Source organism: Gekko japonicus, unplaced genomic scaffold (assembly GCF_001447785.1).
Source record: "Gekko japonicus isolate JY-2015 unplaced genomic scaffold, Gekko_japonicus_V1.1 scaffold765, whole genome shotgun sequence".
In the NCBI taxonomy this organism is placed as follows: Eukaryota; Metazoa; Chordata; class Lepidosauria; order Squamata; family Gekkonidae; genus Gekko; species Gekko japonicus.
In genome coordinates this window covers 306,279-327,518 of record NW_015163110.1, presented here as the reverse complement: position 1 = coordinate 327,518, position 21,240 = coordinate 306,279, and the positions used below count along the sequence as shown (strand labels likewise).

Below are 21,240 nucleotides of genomic sequence, written 5' to 3'. Positions count from 1 at the left end.
TCTTCCTGACAACTTGCTATGTCTAGTCTCCTTGGAGCAGCTGTTCTGTTGTTTGCCAAAGATACCTAAATGCACAGGGGCATCTTCATTCTGAGCAGGTAGAAGAGGTGGCCACACTGACCTTGATGCCATGGGCTGAAGCTTTCTTCTTGGTAATTCTTTGTCTCTCTTTTTGGTTGCCTTTTGCTGTCAAACTGGATGCTACTGGAGTTACTCCTCTGACTCCCAAGTAACAACTTGGTGCAACTGGCCATGGACTTTGCAGCTGTTACCCTCAGGTTTCTTTTGCTTTCTGTTTTTGGAATTTCCAGGAGCTTCTGCCTGGGTACAGCACTCCTAGAATTGAAAGGGAGTGCTGAAGTGGCTCTGCTAGGGTGGTAGTCTCGTAGTATGTGTCACCAGCTTTTCCCAAGTTTCTGCTTCGTGGGTGTCAGAAGAGCTTTTCGTCACCATTGCCAGCTTTGGTGTTTAAAGCACCTGCATTTTCTTAGTGGCCCCCTACCAGTGAGGGAGGCCGGAGCAAGTTGCTCTGTACAGACTCTCATCTGGCATCAAAAAAAGGTGCCGCTCAGTCACTTGTGGTTTTCTCACTTAGGTCATGCAAGCATCATGTGGGTTACTTAAGTGTTTCTGTTCATAGGTTTTATTTTAAGCACCATGCCTCTTAGAGAAAAATATATCCAAGCCTGTTGTGCCAACCAGAAATCGCTTACAAGGTTCAAGCTGCATGGGTTGATCAGTTTCTCTTTCTGTTTGGGAGAACATAAAACTTAAGCGTCTTGAGTTTTGCTTTGTGGAAAACTGAAAGAAAACCTAGTTTTATGACACTTCCTCAGAGTGTTACTAGGGAAGTTTTTGCTTCTCTCTTGGGCACTATTGGCCATGAGACACCGGCTTAACTACTAAACATGTCTGCACTTCTCTGGTAGGAATATTCTTGCATAGTAAGTGGTTGGGTGATTGTTTTTTGTCTCATTAGGGCCTTTGCTCTGTGATCCTGCAGGGCTTCATCTTCTCCAGCTGTGCAGTTTTTGATGTGACTGTAGTAGAGGCTAGGGAGAGTAATGATTGACTTGGCTTGTAACTCAGAAATGTTAAGGACGGTTTCCTTTGTTTTGGGGTTCTTAGCTGCGGGAGGCACTTGGAACCATCGCTTTGTCTGGCCCTTGCAGTTCCAGAATGAAGGAAGTGACTCTAGCAGGATCTGTGCTTGAAGACTGTTCAGTGACTTCTGTTACTGCTGCTGCTCACCTGTCAATGGCATTTGGTTGTCAGGGGAAGAAGAAGAAGAGATTGGATTTATACCCCGCCCTTCACTTGGAGTCTCAGAGCGGCTGACAAACTCCTTTCCCTCCCCCTCCCCACAGCAGACACCCTGTGAGGTGGGTGGGGCTGAGAGAACTCTGACACAAACTGCTCTTTTTCAAGGACAGCTGTGCCAGAGCTTGTGGCTGACCCAAGGTCACATCAGCATGTGCAAGTGGAGGAGTGGGGAATCAAACCTGGTTCTCCCAGATTAGAGTCCGCACACTTAACCACTACACCAAACCACTACAGCAACATTGGTGCATTATCTGTGTACCCAGGGCATAGTTCTGGGTGTTGGTTTTAACTTTCAGAGCTTAAATGTCTTCAGCTTTGTGTACTTCAGAGATGATTCCCATTCCTGTATTAAGGTTGTGGTCACTTTGTAAGAAATAGGGAGTCCACTGTTTGCCCTCTGTGAGGGAGATGCAGTGGGTGAGGCTTTTCATCTTCATCTTTTCTCCTTTCCAGGCATCTGACACAGGGGTGAACTGGGGTACTTGGGGAAGTTGCAAAATACCACTTTGGTGCAGTTAACAAATGTTTCTTCTAGGGGTGTCATCTCCTGAGCCTTTGAAAATCAAGTAGATTTTAAATGTCATTCCTTATAGCAGATGTGCTTTCACAGGGGATTATCTGAAGGGTAGTGGTGGCTTTGGGGAGTATTTTGCCATTGGTTGCTATCATAACCATTGTGGCAGAACTGTCTTTTGCTGCTCTTTAATATAATGCCGGCCACATGACCACGGAAATGTCTTCGGACAGCGCTGGCTCTTTGGCTTTGAAACGGAGATGAGCACCGCAACCCTAGAGTCGGATTCGACTGGCTTTCGAGCAAGGGAACCTTTACTTTAATATCCCTCTGTGAAGTACTTTGTCAGAGAGAGGTGGCCATGAATGTTTCTGGCCTGTTAAATCTCATAGTTATGCAGTGGCAGATTTCATCTTGAGTTATGTGAACCTTTCTTTGTTGAATGCCTCTTTTGCTTTGTGTAGGATGCAGATTAATTTAAGAGGGAAACAAAAGCAGACATGCTTGGGTGGCAAATGGTCCCAGCAGGGTGAGGCTCTGTGTCTCCTAGACTCTCAACAATTTTTTTCTCTTATCACAGTTCCAAAGCTGATGACTTATCAACTGCAATTCTGAAGCAGAAGAACAGGCCCAATCGGTTAATTGTTGATGAAGCAATTAACGAGGACAACAGTGTTGTGTCACTGTCCCAGGTATGTTCTGCATAATATTAGAAAATGGAGTAGCTGACATTATTTGTTGATCCCTTTTACAAATCTGTGGTTCTGTACATAGAAAGTTGGCATTGTGCCTCTCTCCAAGAAGATATGAAGAGGATACAAGGCCAGACAATGAAGTGGAAGGAGGATTAGTATGCAAAGTGGAGACAGGGGAACTTTTTTACCCTCTCACATAATATTAGAACTTGGGGGAACCCAGTGAAGTTGATAACCAGTAACTTCAGGACAGACGAAATGAAATACTTCTTTACTCTGTGGTAATAAATGTAAATGGCTTTAAAAGGGAGTTAGATTCATGCAGAACAAAGTGTGAGTCCAGTGGCGCCTTTACGACCAACAAAGTTTTATCCAAGTGTGAAGAAATGCCTTTTTTCCCCTAGGAGGTTTGAAATGAGCCAAACCTCCACATTGCATTTTAACAATATTTTCCCCCTGTGGGCAATGAGCAGGCAGGAGGGGGGAGGAAAGAAGTCAGTTCCATTGGTTCCCAGATGTACCTTAGCTCACCTCCATACAAATGCTAATACATCTGGCAGGAGATATAATGTGTGGGTCAAGCTCTTCCCCTTCTCCAAGCAGGGGACAGAGATTGGAGAACTTTAGGCTAGAACGGATCCAGGAATAATCTCCAGGAAGAAGCCCTAGGAAACGCTTCTCCGTAACTTCTGGCCTGGCCTGGATAGCCCATGCAAGCTCGTTCTTGTCAGATTCTCGGAAGCTAAGCAGGGCCAACCCTGGCAAGTACTTGGTTGGGAGACCTCAAAAAAATACCAGGGCCAGGAGGCAGAGTTAGTTTATCTAGCCACTTCTCTGAATGTTCTCTATGCCCTAGTAGGAGTCACCAGAGGTCACCATGACTTCCAGGCACGGACACACACACACACACACACAAAAATATCCCCCAAAAAGAAAGACAAAAAGAGATTTGTGACTTCTAAGCTAAAGAGCCTGTCCTATATTTCGACAGCTGATAGGGCATGTACAGGGGTCATTTCGTAGAAAAAGAGGTGCAGGAGCTCATTAGTATTTATTAGTATAACTTATTTGCATGTGCCACACCCCCTGATATCACCGGAAGTGTGTCAGAAGGCAACACCCACCGCTCAGGCTCCACTGGACTGTTTTGGATGGCTAGCTATTGGGGGGTGGGGGGGATGTGCATATCTGTCCTCACAGAGGAGGGAGAGCTTGTACCTGAATAAAACTTGGTCTTAAAGGTGCCACTGGACTGTTTTAGACCGGGAGACCGGGGGCAGCTCTGCAACTTACCTGGCTGCTTCTTGCTCTGACTGAGGGCTTCTGGGAGCAGGGGGTGGGGCCTGCTGCCCTTATAAGGGAAGAACAGCAGGGTATACATTTTGTAAAATAAATAAAGTCTGGTTCCTGGAGGAATGCCTCTTTGGCTGGCCTCCAGGTGAGTCTCTCACTGATAATAAGGCCATGCTCTAATCTACTGAATTCTTACTCCTTTGGGTTGCAGTTTGAGGCCACCTAACATAACAACACCTCTTCATTTGACCAGATTTGGGGATAACATTAACATGCTCCTGTCTTCCCCTTCAAAGTCACAAGAAAATAAATAAAAGGAGAGGTGTGTTTTCAAACTAGGATGTCTGATCCAGTCTTGCTCAAGACCTAGCATTGAATATACAGTGTCTTATACTCCCATCTTCTCACGTGGGCCTGTTTTTATCATTTTTCCTGTGTGCCCCCCCCCCCCCCCCCCCAAACTGGTGTATTAGCAGCTGCTGGTAACTGTCCAGTTGGACAGGATTTGATGCATTGGCTTGCCTGCAAACTGTGGGGTATATCGGAAACCTGATTTCACATGGTTGTTCTTCACAGGCCAAAATGGATGAACTGCAGCTGTTCCGGGGAGACACAGTCCTGCTGAAAGGGAAGAAGAGGAGGGAGGCAGTGTGCATCGTCCTGTCCGACGACACCTGCTCCGATGAGAAGATCCGCATGAACAGGGTGGTGCGCAACAACCTGAGGGTGCGCCTTGGAGATGTAATCAGGTGAGGGCTGCGTGTCCCACACAATGTCTCATTGGTTTGACCCAGTAAACACAATAGCGGATTTTGGGGATAAGTGTGTGTCTTGTACTGCGTTTTTGGTGGAGTTTAGATTGTATTATTATACTGGTTTTCTTGCTGTAAGGTGCAGTCTTTGCTTTGGGCTCAGGTGCAAAAATGCTGATGAATGTAATGAGTTATTCATTATTAAGAGGGTATCGATTTGCCCCAGGTGATGGGCAGAGTAAACTCTGGAGTTCAAATCAGAAGAGGTGGTCTCCCACAGCATCTGCATCCGGCTGGGTGGGAGAAGAGGGAGTGGAGAGTGAGACTGCCGCCGCCAGGCGGAATCTTCTGAAGCGGGGTGTGTGTGTGCGCTCCGGATGGAGTTCGTTAGGGAGCTGAGTTCTGGAGAGAGATCCTCACGGCATTCTGCGGCTAGGAATATCTCCTTTTTAAAAAAGGGGGCACCCAGCTCCCAAGCAGACCTGCTGTCACAGCTGTCATCTACGCTGTTGCTTCATAAAGGTGGAGCATCTTCACCTTACCTGAAATTCTAGAATACTCACCTTTTTTGTTTGTTCGTTTGAAGGGATTACAGAGCACATGAATTTGCTTATTTCTCTAACTCATTTTGTTTGGGAGGGCTGCGAGCATTTGCAAAAGGATGAGAGCTCATGGGGAAGGTGAGGATGCTCTGTTTCCCCAGTGCTCAGGATGCGAGCTTAATCTGTGGACAGCAGATATTTTGGCGTAAGTCACTCGGGTAGTCATAGGAGACCCTTTTCTGCCGTAGCCCAGTCCCTCTGCTGTCTCTGTGGCTGAGAAGGACTACTCTGTCTGGGTGGCTGTGGTGTGGCTTAGGGAGTTCCACAATAAAGGACAGGTGGTATGGTTGTCCTGCTTTCTTCATCAAGATATGGCTTTAGCTGCCAAACACTGGACAGAAACTTTCCAAACAGTGCCCGGGTCACAGGAAACACTCTTGACTTTTCAGCATCCAGCCGTGTCCAGATGTCAAGTATGGCAAACGCATCCATGTGCTGCCCATTGATGATACTGTGGAAGGGATCACAGGGAACCTGTTTGAGGTCTACCTGAAGCCATACTTCTTGGAAGCATACAGACCAATCAGAAAAGGTAATGGAACCAAAGCAGGCTGTGAACCTGTGGCTGTGGGTCAAAGCTGCAGAACTTGCATTGCTTGGTGGGCTGATGTCTTTGGCTAACTAAATGCACTTATCAAGACGGCTTCGCCCCTAAGGGGGGAAAGAACCCTTTGGCTTCCTGCCATCTGTGATGAGCTCTGGTCTGCTGAAGTGGTCACTAGACTATAGAGTTTGCTATTTGGAGTGGGTACCAAGTGGTTCCGTTTATTTCTTGGTTAAGTTAAGAGTAGACCTTCTGGTTCACAGGAATAGTCGATCCAAGTTCAGCATCCTGTTTCCAGCAGTGTTCCAGGAAAGCCCACAAGCACTGCCCGCGTACAACAGCCCTCACCTGCTCTTGAGGCAACCTGCCTTTGAATCCAGCAGCCTAATTTGTCTGTAGTGGTTGATGTCAACAGGAGACCCGTACTCCATAGCTCTGCCCAACTCCCTTTTAAATTCACTTCCATCAGCAGCTGTTGCCACATCTTGCCAGCTGCACATTGCGTGCAGTAGTTCTTCCTTTGCTCTGTCTTAAATAGGGATAGAAAATCAGATCCCTTTTCTATAAGAAAAGTTGCAGGTATACCCAGTACTTGAGAATGAATTACAAACTGATGCACCCTATGGTACCTTAATAGGTGTGTCTTTATTTTTTGCTGTCTGAGAAGTACGCAAAAATACACGTTGAACGTAGAAAACAAATTGTGTGGTTAACAAAAGAAACTATATTATTTGGACAGAGATTATCCCAGTAGGTAGGACTACCAGCATGTTTAGATATTAAGCTAAACATTATAATACTGAAAACACTGAACTCTTTAATACTTTGTTGTTATTAGAAGCATTATAGTGTATTAATTGATACCAAAATTACTTACATTTAAACCAGACAGTCTTGAAAATGTTGTATATGTCTACAGTATAAGAGTGTCTTCCCCCAGTGTGCCCCAAAATTTCCTAATTTTTCCAGTGCTCCAATGCTCAGACCTTTTCATGCTGTACGATGAGTGAAATATTTTGTAAGACAGGGTTTTTCTCACTCAAAAAGAGTAACTATTTTTTAGGATGCTGTTTTGAATAATCTCCCAAATACCCAGATTTTTGCACTGGAAAAAATTGTCAGACATTTTCATGCTATAAGTTATGAGTGTGAAAAACCTTTCATTAAGGAGCGTTTCACTCATTCAAATGAGTAAATGGTTTCTTTCAGTGTTCTCCCAAATTCCCTGGTTTTCCTGTAGACCTTCTTATGGCAAGGTTCAATCTTTTGTGCTGACCAGAACTGGACACAGGATTCCAAATGTGGACGTACCAGACACCTTTTAAAAAGGACACTGCTTAAATGGGTAGTTTTATGCTCAGTCCCTTCCCCAGCGGTTCCTAGCATGAAATTCGCCTTCCTTTTAGCAGTTCTCCTCTCTCTTCATCACCTGTTAAAATTTCACTTTCCTGACCCCACAGTGGGCCTACCATGTCCTTGCTCTTTTTCTTACTTTGAACATAAGAAAATAACCCCTTTTTGTTGTCTTTAGCATCTCTCGCTAGCCTAAGCTCATACTGAGCTTTACCTTTCCTAACTCTCTCTCTCTCTGCAAGCACTGGTTATTTGTTTGTATTTATCCTTGGTTATAAGGCCCTCCTTCCACTTTCTGAATGAGTCTTTTTTATTTCTCATGTCTCTAGACAGCTGTTTATGGAGCCACCTTGGCTTGTTTAGGCTCCTCCCATTTTTCCTTCTCATAGGAATCATTTGTGATTGTGCCTTCAATATTTTGCTTTTAAGAATCTCCCACCCCTCTTGGACTCCCTTCTTAAGTATTTCTGACCATGGGATTCTACCCAGCATAACTTTAAGTTTGTCAAAATTTGCTTTCCTGAAGTCCAACCTATATATCTGACTATGTAGAGCGTTTCCCTTCCCCAGGACTGTAAATTCCAAAATTACACAGTCACTACTACCCGGGGTGCCCACTTGGACATGCATCCTCAGGACCTAGTGCTTTTGTTAATTTTTAATGTGTCAACCCTAGAAATTCTTTTCCAGACACCTTCATTTGATTCAGTTCTTTACACTTGCTCCCTGAAAAACTAGCTCTAGGGACAGGTACCTGCCCCACATCTTCCACAGTGAAGGCGAATACCAAGATTTTGTCCGGCTCATTTTCAGTCTCTTTATCCCTTTTCGGGAATCCTGTAGCAACTTTGTCTTGTAACAATCCCTACTGCTTCCCTCAGTGCCTTTCTGCTTTTGATGTTGTGGCAGAAGGAGCCTGCTCTGGCCTGCAGGCCCCGTTTCCACCCTGTCCTCCTCCTAGGGGTTCCCAGCTCCCTGGAGGGACTTCTCCTTCTCTCTAGGGTAAATCGCCACCACTACCTGATCAATATAGGGATTTTCTGCTGAGAGGATCAGTGCTCCCAGCTCCCCTTCCCAGTTCTGAGGCCTTGGTTCGGTGTTTCCCACCACCCAACACCAGGCTACCATGGGGGCCGTTTAATGCCTTGGCGCCCTGGAGGAACAGCTGCTTGCCAACTGCCCTGGGGCCCTTTTTAAAATAGTGTGTCCGAAATGGTGGAGGTCTGTGTGGTACAGAGAACTGCTCCCAGCAAAAGTTTAAAGTATTTATTAAAAAGAAAATGTTTACAAGCATAGTTTTAGCACAATACCAGATTGATCAAGGAAAACAAAAGAAACTGGTAGAAATGCAAATCCTTATCCCCGTCTCTATACATGCCCTAACTGACGGTAAAATAGAACAGGCTTTTTCTTAGCTGTTCTAGATCTCTACAAAGTTTCCATTACCTTCAGGCTGCCTTCAGATGTCCCAGGCCGACCACATGGTCAGTGGCCGCCTGCTTGGGATGCAAAGCATCCCAAAGCAAAAAAAGCTATTTCCTGTTGCACTGAGATTTTATCATCTCTGTCTCCCCTCTCACTTGACCCAGTCAGGCCAGGTCGGAGAAGCATTTCCTCTAGCCCCTCTTGGTGATTTATCCCTGGAGTTGTTCTGTCCCCCAGTCCTCCGTACTCTGTTCCCTGCCTACAGAGGGGGGGGGAGAATGGGCAAGCTTCACCATCCCTTTGTCTAAACCCATTAGCATTTGTATGAAGGTGAGCCTGGAAAGCCATTGATGGACTTCCTCCTTCCCAGCCTTTCTCTGATCAGAAAGAGAGAAAAGGGGAGAGAGAGAGAACTTTTAAAAAGTAGCCACGTGGAGGTTTCCTGCTTGCCAATCTCCCAGGAGAAAATGCATTTCATCACAGATGTGTTTAAAGACATTCTTGTTCATCCTAATACTTCTAGAAATGCGCTCCTCAAATTACATTTTTAATTCCTTTCTGTATTTCCCATTTGTACCAGAATGTGGGCAGACATTTGCACAGTCAATGTGAGTGTTATTGGAGTCCCTAACTTACATTATTACCTCATTTGGCAGCCTCTCATCTCTGCGCCTTTAAGTGATCGGAGCTTTGGTAAGGAGGGTGGTAGTGCTCTCCAATCGCTAAGTTACACTTTGGGCCTGGAATCTTCCCCCTGTACTGAATCTGTAGGGGAGTTTGTCTTACCTCTGTGTTTAATTTGAGTTCACAAAAACAACTAGCGAAACACAGTATGTAACTGAGAATGTGAAGAAGAAGAAGAGATTGGATTTATACCCTGCCCTTCACTACCCAGAGGAGTCTCAGAGCGGCTTACAAACTCCTTTCCCTCCCCACAACAGACACCCTGGGAGGTAGATGGGGCTGAGAGAGCTCTGACAGAAACTGTTCTTTTTCAAGAACAGCTGTGCCAGAACTATGGCTTGCCCAAGGTCATCCAGCAGGTGCAAGTAGAGGAGTGGGGAATGAAACCTGGTTCTCCCAGATTAGAGTCCGTGCACTTAACCACGACACCAAAATTACTGTGAGTGTTCTGTTATCACTCCTGTTTATACAAAGTACATAAACTACTGTTAATTGTGTACAAACGTTATCTTGTGTGATCTCGAAGTCTTACAATATGAGTTCTAGTAACCAGATTCTCAAACTTTTGGCTATGCTCCTGCAGAGTGCAGGGGGTTGGACTAGATGACCTGCAAGGTCCCTTCCAACTCTAACATTAGAATTAACAAAGAAATAATATTACAGATGTCCATGTAGAGGCACTGGATCTGAAATTTACGATTTAGAGCGTGAGATCATTTACAAAATTTCCAAAGTCCTCATCCACAATGTTTAAAATTGCCAGGGAATTCAACTATGCACCAGTAAACAAACTCTTTGAACTATACTGCCAGTAAACAAACTCTTAGATGAAAACTGATGAGAATCCCAGGTAAACTTCTCATTTGCAGCAAATCTTCATCAGAGTTGTTTTGCTTGAAGCAAGTATCAGTCGTACATAATATTTCCCAACGATAAAATCAGTGTGTATTCCTTAAGTATCCCAGCCAATCCAAAACATTTATAAGAACAAAGGTCGTCCTTTGCTTTGAAGCAGTTGGCAAAAGGTTCTCATGAAATGGGAAATTATGCAGATGAGCTGCAGTTTCACTAGCTCTCTGCCACCTGGTTTTCAAAGCCAGGGATGGCAAGAAACCTGAGCTGCTTTATCGCTGCAGACTTGGGGCGGGTAGGCAGATTTGCAGAAAGACATGCGCTCTACTACGCTTCAGTGGCCTTGAAGTGTTTATTGAAGTAGCTCTCCAGCAGTGGAGGGAGGTTTGCTTCTTCTGAAAGAAATCAGCAGTTGGGCTTTGGCAGAAAGCCACTTCTGCTTGGTTGAACTCTTTGTTGTATGGCTCACTCTAGGCTCCCTTACCTGTGAAGTTAAGGTGTGCAGTGTTCCCTCTAAGCTGAGTTAGTGTGAGCTAGCTCACAGTTTTTTAGCCTCTGGCTCACACATTTTTGTCTTGGCTCGGGAAGGAGGGCTCCAGATCAAACTAGTTTATGCAGTAGCCAAATCGCTCACTCACAACTTTAATGCCAGTAGCTCACAAAGAAGAATTCTTGCTCACAAGACTCCACAGCTTAGAGGGAACATTGAAGGTGTGTGACTCTTTGGAGACAGTAGGGCCGCTGGAATGCTCTCCCCATGTCTGTTTCCTTGGTGCCTATTTAAAGTGCCGAGCAAACGCATGGATACTCCACTAAGCCCCTCATGTTGTATAAATATCTGATTTTTGCTGCACTTTTTTGATTGTTTCGTTACAGTTTTTTTCTTAACTGATATTGGAGGCTGAACTCCCAAGTTGGAAGGCAGGACAACTTTATTTTAAATGAAATCTGGAACTTATCTCCACTGTGGCAGATAGTTGGCATGTCATCTTTAGTGCCTCCCTGTATTTTGGAGAGAGGCACATGCACAACTCTAAGCCAAAGCAGTGAAGCTCCTTTTTCACTTGCTCCCCTTGGCAGCGTTATCAGCTTCCTTTCGCTTGTGGCTTGCAATATCTGCAGTTCCCATGTCCTTCGGGAATTTCCAGGGCTGCCTGCGTTGCTGGCCATATGCTGCCCCGTGATTTGTATAGTGTGGGGCACATCAGGAAGCAGACAACGATTCCCCAGTCCTGAACTGTGTTTGGGAGATTACTGTGTAACCATAGAGAAAGTTCCTCTTTAAGATTTGGATGGTTTGTCTTCTCCTGTGTTAACGTGCTGATGATTTCAGGGGACATCTTCCTGGTGCGTGGAGGGATGCGCGCTGTGGAGTTCAAAGTGGTGGAGACAGACCCAAGCCCGTACTGCATAGTAGCTCCAGACACTGTCATTCATTGTGAGGGAGAGCCGATCAAGCGAGAGGTGAGTGGAGGAGGCCGGATTTCTCTGCCCCTTTTGGTGGACAGCCATAAGGAGATGCGGCGGAATGTTCTTGGCGGTTCTCTGAGAAAGAAGGCAGAGCCACTGGCCATCAGCAGCATGGCCTGGCCAGGCTGGCCACATGACCATGTTCTCTGCCGTGGGAATCTCTGCCCTGCAGCACCCGCGTCTGTTTCGCTTTGGCGTGGAGGTAGACAAGGCTGGAGAGTGAGGAGATCAGGCTCTTGGATGCCTTGGTTTAATGTGGAGGCCGTGGCAGATGCCTTTGGATGTTGCTGATAGCCAGTGGCTCTTTGCCTTCCTTTCCAGAGAGGGCCCTTGTCAGTTTGGAGCGGGAGGGAAGTGCTCAGTAGGAGGGGGGTAAAGGGCATGCTGAAGAACAGGAGGGTGGCCGTCCAGGGTGACAACTGAACCTGGCTGCTTCAGTCCTCTCCTAAGCTGTCCCTTGGGGGAGGGGCTGCGGCACAATGGCCGGGCGTCCGCTTGGCAAGCAGAAGGTTCCAGGTCCAGTCTCCAGTTGAAAGGATCGGGTTATAGGTGATGCGAAAGGCCGCCTCTGCCTGAGACCCTGGAGAGCTGCCGCCGATCTGAGTAGACGATACTGACTTTGATAGACGGGTGGTCTAGTTTAGTATAAGGCAGTTTCACGTCTTCGTGACTCTTCACTTCTGAAATGGTCAGACCTGGTGGGTATATGGCTTGGGTTTCTTGATCATTTGTGCCCTCGCTGCCGGTTCCCTGCCAGGATGAAGAGGAATCTCTGAACGAAGTGGGCTATGATGATATCGGGGGCTGTCGCAAGCAGCTGGCTCAGATCAAAGAGATGGTGGAGCTTCCCCTCCGGCACCCCGCTCTCTTCAAGGCCATCGGCGTGAAGGTAGGCATCTCCTCCCTGAGAGGGGAAGCGAGCTGGGCCAGGAACCCAGTCTCTCCTCCTTTCAGAGCTGGGGCCGTGTTCCATGTGAGTGGAAGACATATGCCCCCGATGCATCGGTTGGCTCTCGTGTAAGCACTGGTCCATGCACTCTGCAGGACCTGCTGCTGCTGCATAGGTGCCAGCAGTGTGGGCTCCCTCCGTGTGCTGGTCAGAGACCTCTTCCAGGAACCTTGCCTGGACATCCGTGCTCATGCGTGACTTGATGTCAGCGAGCTGCCATTCCTCTGGGACACATCCCGTCCCTCGTCCTGCCCTTCCTCCCTTCTCTCCCTTTGTTATTCCCTTCTGGTATGCTTCTGTAACTGCCAAGTTTCTCCTGCAGGTGGATGATGGGGTGTTATGTCTTGTAGCCTTGCCTAATTAGATTTCCCGTGTGAACTCAACTTGTGTTTATGAATTGTGCTGTTGTGGTTCTCAGGCTACTTCGCGCCTTTTCTAATCAGCACCCTTACGAGGGAAATGTACCCATTGGGTTAACCAAGTTTGAAGTTCCTATATTATGTTGCCCCTGTGTATTGTCGTTATTCTGAACAATCTCTGTATGTTCATGATCAACCATGCTTTGGAAATAAATCTTACTTCTCTGGAACGTGGGTTTGTTATCCTGACTTGGGATCTGACACTTGATCGGGATGCCAAACAAACGCTTTCTGCTTCTCCAGCCTCCCCGTGGGATCCTGCTGTATGGTCCGCCTGGTACAGGGAAGACCCTGATTGCTCGAGCAGTGGCTAACGAGACCGGAGCCTTCTTCTTCCTCATCAATGGTGAGTGTCGGGCAGAAGCTTTCTGTGGGGGAGTTGACCTGCGTGCCTGGCTCAGCTGAGCGAAAGCAGCACTGTAGGTGATATTCAAATAACAGAAAGATACCAGCTGGGTCTTAGGAAAGGAAACTTTGACAGCAAGAGTAGTTCAGAGTGGAATCAGCTGCCTGGGAAGGTATGTGAGCTCCCCCTCACTGGCGGTCTTCAAACCCTTGTCAGGGAGGCTTTAGGCGGATCCTGCATTGGGCAGGGGGTTGGACTAGATGGCCTGTATGGACCCTTCCGACTCTGTGATTCTACGTTTGAGCAACAAATCCATTTATCATCGTTCCGTGCGCCTTGGTGTTTAGTCGTGCCAGCCACATGACCACGGAAACGTCTTCGGACAGTGCTGGCTCTTCGGCTTTGAAACGGAGATGAGCACCGCAACCCTAGAGTCGGATTCGACTGGCTTTCGAGCAAGGGAACCTTTACTTTACCTGTGAAAAGGTGCTTGTTCAACCAGGCTCCAAATGTTCGGTTGTCAGTGAGGAAGACTGTCCTTGGTAAAGTGACATGAAAGGGTTTGGGGTCCTCCCCCCATTAGGTGGAGTCAAGCTTTGATAGTAGGTTTCTGTGATGTTGTTCCAAGCAGTGTTTGACATAGCTGAAGAACTTCGCAGTTCCTCAGAAGTTTGCAATGGAAAGCTCCCTTTTTCCCTGCTTGCATGAGATTGTTCCTGAGCAGAGGAAGAGCGCCCTTGTTGCCGCACTGCTTCCCCTCTGGAGGGACCGGTCTAGTTTCACCTTCCTTTGGTGTTGTTTCCAAAGACTGTTCTTGCTGTTCTGTAGAATCCTGGCTGATCACCATACAGTGAGGCCCTGTGCCAGGGATTGTCAAAAATATTGCATGAGCTCTTCAGCCTTACAGCTGACCTGCTGTTACTCGGTTACGCTCCTTCCTCCCTGCCCTGCCTCAGGGAAGTCCTCCCACTCTTCTCCTGGGCATCAGTTCACTCACAAAATGCTTTGCCACGCTCCAGGGTCTGCAGAGAGGCCTCTCCTTGGGAACCTCAGTTACCTTAAAAGCTTAAAGAGCCTATTCAGACCTGTACACTGCACTTTGTTGCCGGGTGATCAGTCTTTCCTGTCTGATCTTCTTCTGTGTTAAAGTCAAGTCAGGTCCTTCTGTGTTAAAGTCAAGTCAGGTCCTTCTGTTTTATGTTGCAACTGACTGAGCCGATCTGCGGGAACTCCCGGTTGGGGTGAGAGGCAGGCTCAAGGAGATTTATTTATTTATTTGATTTCCTTCCCGCCGAGGCAGGCTCAGGGAGGCTTACATAAGAAAGCAATAGATAAGACAACAGTACAAATATCAATATAAATGTGGCACAGGGAGGAGTTACCAGGCTGGCACTGCTAGGATGGCATGAGGCTTTTGGATTTTTTCCCCCTTGGCAATGCTGCTTACCTTTCCTAGAAAAAGCAAAGCCGCATTTTTTTGGGTGGGTCCCTCGCCTCTTCCCTCCTGAACACGGCCTGGTTTCCCACAGGTCCTGAGATCATGAGCAAGCTGGCAGGTGAGTCCGAGAGCAATCTGCGGAAGGCCTTTGAAGAAGCGGAGAAGAACGCGCCTGCCATCATCTTCATTGATGAGCTGGATGCCATTGCTCCCAAGAGAGAGAAGGTGAGTGTTCTCCCAGCCCCGGGGGTTGGCTGAGGGACTCCAGCTGTGGAGGGAGCAGCACAGCAGGTCAGAAACAAGACCCCTGGGCTACTGGGGGGCTGCCAGGTTCGAGCCATTAGCTCATTCTGGGGGGGGGGGTTCAGTAGAAATAGCTCAGATTACGGGGGAAAAAATATTTTTTCCACCCAGTACTTCCAGTACGCAATGTTAGCTTAAATTTTCAAATTGCCAGTAAGTTTTTGCTTAATGTCTGTGTCTTCCCCAGTCCATCTTTATCTCACCTTTCCTCCAAGAGGCTCTCATTGTATCCTGCCCCATGAAGCTGCCTTATACAGAGTCAAGCATTGGTCTTCCAAGGTCAATAACGCTGACAGGCAATGGCTCTCTAGGGTCTCAGCCGGAGGTCTTCCCCATCATCTACTGCCTGAGGCCTTTAACTAGAGACGTGGGGGACTGAGCCCAGGACCTCCTGCATACAAAGTAGATCCTCTGCCACTGAGCCGTGGCCCTCCCACAACCCTGCGAGGAAAGGCTAGGCAGAGGGAATGTCGGGCCCGAGACTGCCCAAGTAGGGACTCCAGCCTGCTGGCCTGCCACTCCCCTGCTGGCTGCTCGTACTTGCTGGAGCCTAGGCCTGTTGCTGGATGCCTTTACTATGAAATGAAGCTTTGGAGTAAGGAGGAAGGTTGTGCACTGACATATGTCTGTCCTAGATGAATGTGGTAAACCAGCATCTTGCCCCAGCCTGCCTCCTCATCTGTTCTTTTCTGAACTCAAATCCAGGTCACGGATGTGACCTGAAATGACTCCTGTGCCCTTCCCTAAAAAACCTTTGAACCATTGGCTGTTCTCTCCACAGACACACGGCGAGGTAGAGCGGCGTATCGTGTCCCAGTTATTGACGCTGATGGATGGCCTGAAGCAGCGAGCGCATGTGATTGTAATGGCTGCTACCAACAGACCAAACAGCATTGATCCAGCACTACGACGATTTGGTAATTTGGCTTCCTCAGGGCAGCAGCAAGAGGGTAGATGTTGGCTGTAGGTGTGCGCCGGACTGGTCTTCAGCTAGCTCTTCTTGCTGCTGCTTGCAACATCCTTTGAGTAATTTGGTCGTACAGATCAGCTGTAAGAAAGAAAGCCTACAGGTAGATGGCAGTCTCCTGTCCCAAGTGTTTGTGGTTCACAGTATGGCAGGAAAGATGGACACAGGCATGGAGCGCATTGAGTGCTCCCCATTCATTAACCGTGGCTTGGCATTGGGCAATGGTACAAAAAGGGGGAAAACTACCTTCTAGCCATGAAAAATATATGAAAAGTTTATTTATAAAACATATGCAATTACATAAAAGAAATATAGAAACCAAGGTATGAGAAAATCCAGTGACTGCTCACAAGAGAACATGAATGAGAAAATTACAAAAGAACTGAAGGATGTCACTGGAAGTCAGCCACAAACTCAGCTGTGACGTTGCACTGAGTGAGCCTGTTAGGGAGAGACGGACATCTTTAGCTCTTCATTTGATGGGGGGCTTCTTGCAAGACTTCATATTTGAGGAAAAGAATATTTATCTGAAGAAGAAAACTTGAAATGTCCTGTTAGCAGCCATAATATATTTTATTCATTAGGCTTCCAGCTTTTTGATTTCTAGCTGACTTTCAGTGACATCATTCAGTTCTTTTGTAATTTTCTCATTCATATTTTCTTGTGATAAGTCGTTGAATTTTCTCGTATCTCGATGCATATATTTCTTTTGCATAATTGTATATTTTCTAAACAGGCTTTTCATATATTTTTCATTGTTAGTGTGTAGTTGTTCTTCTCTTTTGAGCCATTGCACTTTTTTATTGTTTTGAAGGTTGTTTTATCTTGGCAATTGGGCAGCCAGTTTGAAGCATTGTTTTAAAATGTCATAAAATCGACAGTCTTCTCTTTAAGTATTTGAAGGGCTGCCACTTGGAGGAGGGCAGGGAACTCTTATTGTTGGCAGCAGAGGATAGCTCTCGCAAGGGTTTAAATTAAGGGCGGGAAGGTACCAGCTGGATATTAGGAAAAACGTTTTTACAGTAAGAGTGGTTGAGCAGTGGAATCAGCTGCCTATGGAGGTGGTGAGCTCCCCCTCCCTGGCAGTCTTCCAAGCAGTGGCTGGACAAACACTTGTCAGGGATACTCTAGGCTGATCCTGCATTGAGCAGGGACTACATGGCCTGTAGGGCCCTTCCCGACTCTGTGATTCTGCAACAGAAACTGACATGTTCTTGGAAGTTCAACTATGTTGGCTCTGGTTATTACTTGTATGGGAGACCACCAAGGAAGTCCAGGGTTGCTACACAAAGGCAGGCAGTGGCAAACCTCCTTTGTATGTCTCTAGACTATGGGGTCAGCATGATTCAGCTGTGACCTGACAGCTCTTTCCACCACCATAACTACTTTAAAGTTAATAAATGTCACCCCCAGTGGTTGGACTGATTTGAGCTGTGAGCTGTAAATGACCACCCCGGTAGGTCTTGTACAAGCAATCCTTTAAAAACACTTCTCTGAATGACCACTGTGTACAAGCATGCACGTAAGCATCCAAATCACAGTGTCTTATCAAATGTAGCTCCAAAGCCATGGAGAGTGTCGCAGACGATCAGGATGATTTAGAATAGGATGCATGTGCTAAAGCCCAGTTTGGGAACAGAATAGCGAAGGTTACAGTTGCTGAAGTTGAGTGGGTGTCGAATGCTCCATCTCTCTTCTTCCTAGCCTCTGCCTAAGCTTGCTCAGCCCACAAAGTTTTAGAAATCTTCTCTGAATTCATGCATGACTTTTGATGATGTTACCCCAAACGACAGGAGTAAACCTATTGGGTCATGTGTTCTAATGTTCCAGGATCTTCTAAAAGTTAACTTGGAGAGAGGTATCTGGGCATATTTTCCTGCCCGCTAATTTGTGCTGGACCGAGAACACATATTGGTGCCGGAATTCATGCAAAGTCTTCCCTGGTTGCCTTTTTTGGTGCAAATACATAAGCATTCCAAATTCACAGGAAGGGTAAAATAATAAAACAGCACTTGAGCTATTTCATCGCTGGTTGCTACTTGTGTCAGAATCATAAGCATATTATCACTGAGCAATACTTTCCCCTTTTATTCAGTTGTATTAGAAGTATGAATTCTACCATACGTGGTGGACATTAGCACATCATTGTCCTGTAACCAGTGTTCCCTCTAAGCTGAGTTAGTGTGAGCTAGCTCACGTTAGTGTGAGCTAGCTCACTGTTTTTTAGCCTCTGGCTCACAGATTTCTGTCTTAGCTCATGAAGGGATGGCTCCAGAGCAAACTAATTTATGCAGTAGCCAAATCGCTCACTCACAACTTTAATGCCAGTCGCTCACAAAGTAGAATTTTTGCTCACAAGACTCCACAGCTTAGAGGGCGCATTGCCTGTAACCTTTTTGATTGGGTCTTGACACATGTGTGTGTCTGTTTCCCCTGACCTGTAGAGTGGATTTGATAGTCCAGATAAGCGTGTGTGTGTGTGTGTGTGTGCTTGGAAGAGGGTTTGTTGTACTGTGCAGACAGAGAACTGAATGGCTGTATTTGCCTTGGTGTCCCTCAGGTCGTTTTGACAGGGAGGTGGATATTGGCATTCCCGATGCTACTGGTCGCCTGGAGATCTTGCAGATCCACACCAAGAACATGAAACTGGCTGATGATGTTGATCTAGAGCAGGTGGGTGATGGCATTCGGAGAATAGGCCCATTGTGTCAAGGCAAGAAGGGATTACCTCAAACCAGGAGGGGGAGGCCTGGGACAGATTTGCTTGAAGGTGGCAGGTTGTGGAACTCCAGAACTATCTGCCTGGGTCAAACAGTGTGGCAGTTATACCAACACACTCTGCCTAGTACAGAATGCATTGGAATTAAGGGCATACCTGTATATAAACCATCCTGTCCAGTTTTCCAAACTGGGGGGTGGGGGGGGGTCATGTAAGGATACATCCACTGCCCAGGAAACCCTATCGCTCATAGTGATTACAGCATCTCTGAAAGAGCCTCATCCTTTCCATCACTGTCCCGCCACGAGGTATTCAGTGGTGAGAGGAAGAGGTCAGAACCTCTGGCTGATGCTGATAGGGTGAGAACCAGAGCGATGTGATGCAGATGCAGTCCTTGGCAAGGGGGAGGGGGACTCATTCACGCCAAATGCACACAGAGCCCTTCTAAGCACAATGGGGGGGGAGAGGTGTGTATTTCGGGCACAACCACTGGTCTCTTTCCTCGAGGAACGAGGGCTTGTGGGCATGCTGGCTTCTTCCTGTCATGGCTGTGTTGTTCCAGGTGGCCAATGAGACCCACGGCCACGTTGGCGCAGATTTGGCCGCACTGTGCTCAGAAGCGGCTCTGCAGGCCATCCGGAAGAAGATGGACCTCATTGACCTGGAAGACGAGACCATCGATGCTGAAGTGATGAACTCACTGGCCGTGACCATGGATGACTTCAGGGTAAGCACGGATCCGCTTTCTTTGCACGGAGGGTTGCACTGAGAACATGTGCGCGCTGAGATTCACGAGGGCTCTCTCCCCTTTTCCCTTGCCTCCGCCAGTGGGCCCTGAGCCAGAGCAACCCCTCAGCTTTACGCGAGACGGTGGTGGAGGTGCCCCAGGTGACCTGGCAGGACATCGGAGGCTTAGAGGACGTCAAGCGAGAACTCCAGGAGCTTGTCCAGGTGAGGGCTGCTGGTGCCAGTGAGAGCAGAGTGATTGCCTGGCATATAAAGACAGGTTTTGGATTTGCAAGCCCCCTGTTAAGAGCGGCCGTGGCCGTGAGTGTTGCCCAAATCATTATGGATAACTTCAAGCCACAAGAAACTCAGAGTGCAAAGCCTCTTTACTTCTGTAGCACGGGACCTCCTGTTCCATTAATGCAGTGATTTCTGAAGTGGAGCCCACCGACATGTTTCCTGGTGCCTCTTCCCCGCTTCCTGACTCCTCCCGTTTGGTGTAGTGGTTAGGAGCGCGGACTCTAATCTGGGAGAACCAGGTTTGATTCCCCACTCCTCTACATCCAGCTGCTGGCCTGACCTTGGGCCAGTCACAGTTCTCTCAGAGCTGTTCTCTCGAGGGCAGTTCTCGAGAGAGCTCTCTCAGCCCCGCCTACCTCACAGGGTGTCTGTGGTGGAGAGGGGAAGGGAAAGGAGTCTGTAAGCCGCTCTTGAGAATCCTTCGGGTAGTGAAGGGCGGGGCATAAATCCAAGCTTCTCCCAGTCCCTTTTCAACTGTTCTCTTTCTGCTTGTCTGATTTTAGCCCTTTCATGCTCCTTCCTTTCTCACTTTTTGCTTACTCTCCCTTTGCCTTTCGCAAGTTCACATTTTCCTCTGTAAATAAATTTAACGAAGCCACTTTTGGATCAGGTGTTCTGTATTAAAAGTGCCTCCAAGGTAGGCACTTTGGAGTGGTGCCTGGTACCCTCGTGAAGAATGTGTAAAGTGCTCCCAGGCTCAACAGGAGGTTATGAAGACAGATTGACCCTCGTGTGGCAGGAGCTGCCTGGGGCTGGATAGCTAAATTTCTCTAAGCTTGACCTTGGAGATGCGAGTCCCTTTGGGATGGCAGGGAAGAGGTTATAAGGACGGGGCTAGATTGAAGAGGAAGACTCGGTTTCTATGCCGGACTTTTCTCTACCTTAAGGAGACTCAAAGCTTCTTACAATCACCTTTCCCTCCCTACAGCAGTCACCTTGTGAAGCAGGTGGGGCTGAGAGAATCGGGACTGGCCCAAGGTTGCCCAGCAGGATTCATTTGGGGGGGGGGGGCGTAGGGAATCAGGCCCAGGTCCCCAGGTCAGAGTCCACCACTCTTAACCACCGCACCACGCTGGATTAAGGATTGCACAAGGGGGGGGGGTGTTGCACACCCCTCTGGGCACCAGTGGAGCAAAGGACTGGCAGCATTCTCTTGGCAGCTCAGTGTTTCTCGTTTAATTGCCTCTGTTCTCATGCCTGCCAACTCTCTCTGCAAACTCAGATGGCTTCTCATATACCCTGTGGGCTTGAATTGATTCCTTTTCCAGGAAAAACAGCTTTCTGCTTTGTCCAGTTTCTAAAAACTGTGGGCTGGGCTTTTCAGGAGTCCTGGGGGCAGGGCACGAGCGATAGGCTTCAAAACAGTATGCATTAATACATCAGTTTGTCTGTCCATATAGGCATCTTTTTTCCAATCACAGGATTATTTTTTATGGCTTTTGGGTCCATGGAATGTGTTTGTATTTGACATGGGATGATGTGGCTGCTAGTTCATAGTTAGATCCTTTCCCCACCTGCAGGGCCCCTTGCTGTGGAGTCCTTGGTGCGGAGAGGACCCCGGGCTTA

General features: G+C 47.4%; 1 protein-coding gene across 1 annotated transcript in view; it reads left to right on the top strand.

Annotated features, from left to right (window-relative positions):
• Window positions 1-893: 893 nt before the first annotated feature.
• VCP (valosin containing protein) overlaps window positions 894-21,240 on the top strand; it is a 28,617-nt gene continuing 8,270 nt past the window's right edge. Inside the window, exons 1-12 of the mRNA XM_015406814.1 lie at window positions 894-925; window positions 2,418-2,529; window positions 4,402-4,574; window positions 5,569-5,711; window positions 11,371-11,501; window positions 12,265-12,396; window positions 13,119-13,221; window positions 14,751-14,884; window positions 15,744-15,879; window positions 18,490-18,602; window positions 19,211-19,375; window positions 19,477-19,599. Of these exons, the coding sequence (XP_015262300.1) occupies window positions 909-925; window positions 2,418-2,529; window positions 4,402-4,574; window positions 5,569-5,711; window positions 11,371-11,501; window positions 12,265-12,396; window positions 13,119-13,221; window positions 14,751-14,884; window positions 15,744-15,879; window positions 18,490-18,602; window positions 19,211-19,375; window positions 19,477-19,599 (1,482 nt within the window). The 5' untranslated portion in view covers window positions 894-908. The remainder of the gene's footprint in view (window positions 926-2,417; window positions 2,530-4,401; window positions 4,575-5,568; window positions 5,712-11,370; window positions 11,502-12,264; window positions 12,397-13,118; window positions 13,222-14,750; window positions 14,885-15,743; window positions 15,880-18,489; window positions 18,603-19,210; window positions 19,376-19,476; window positions 19,600-21,240) is intronic.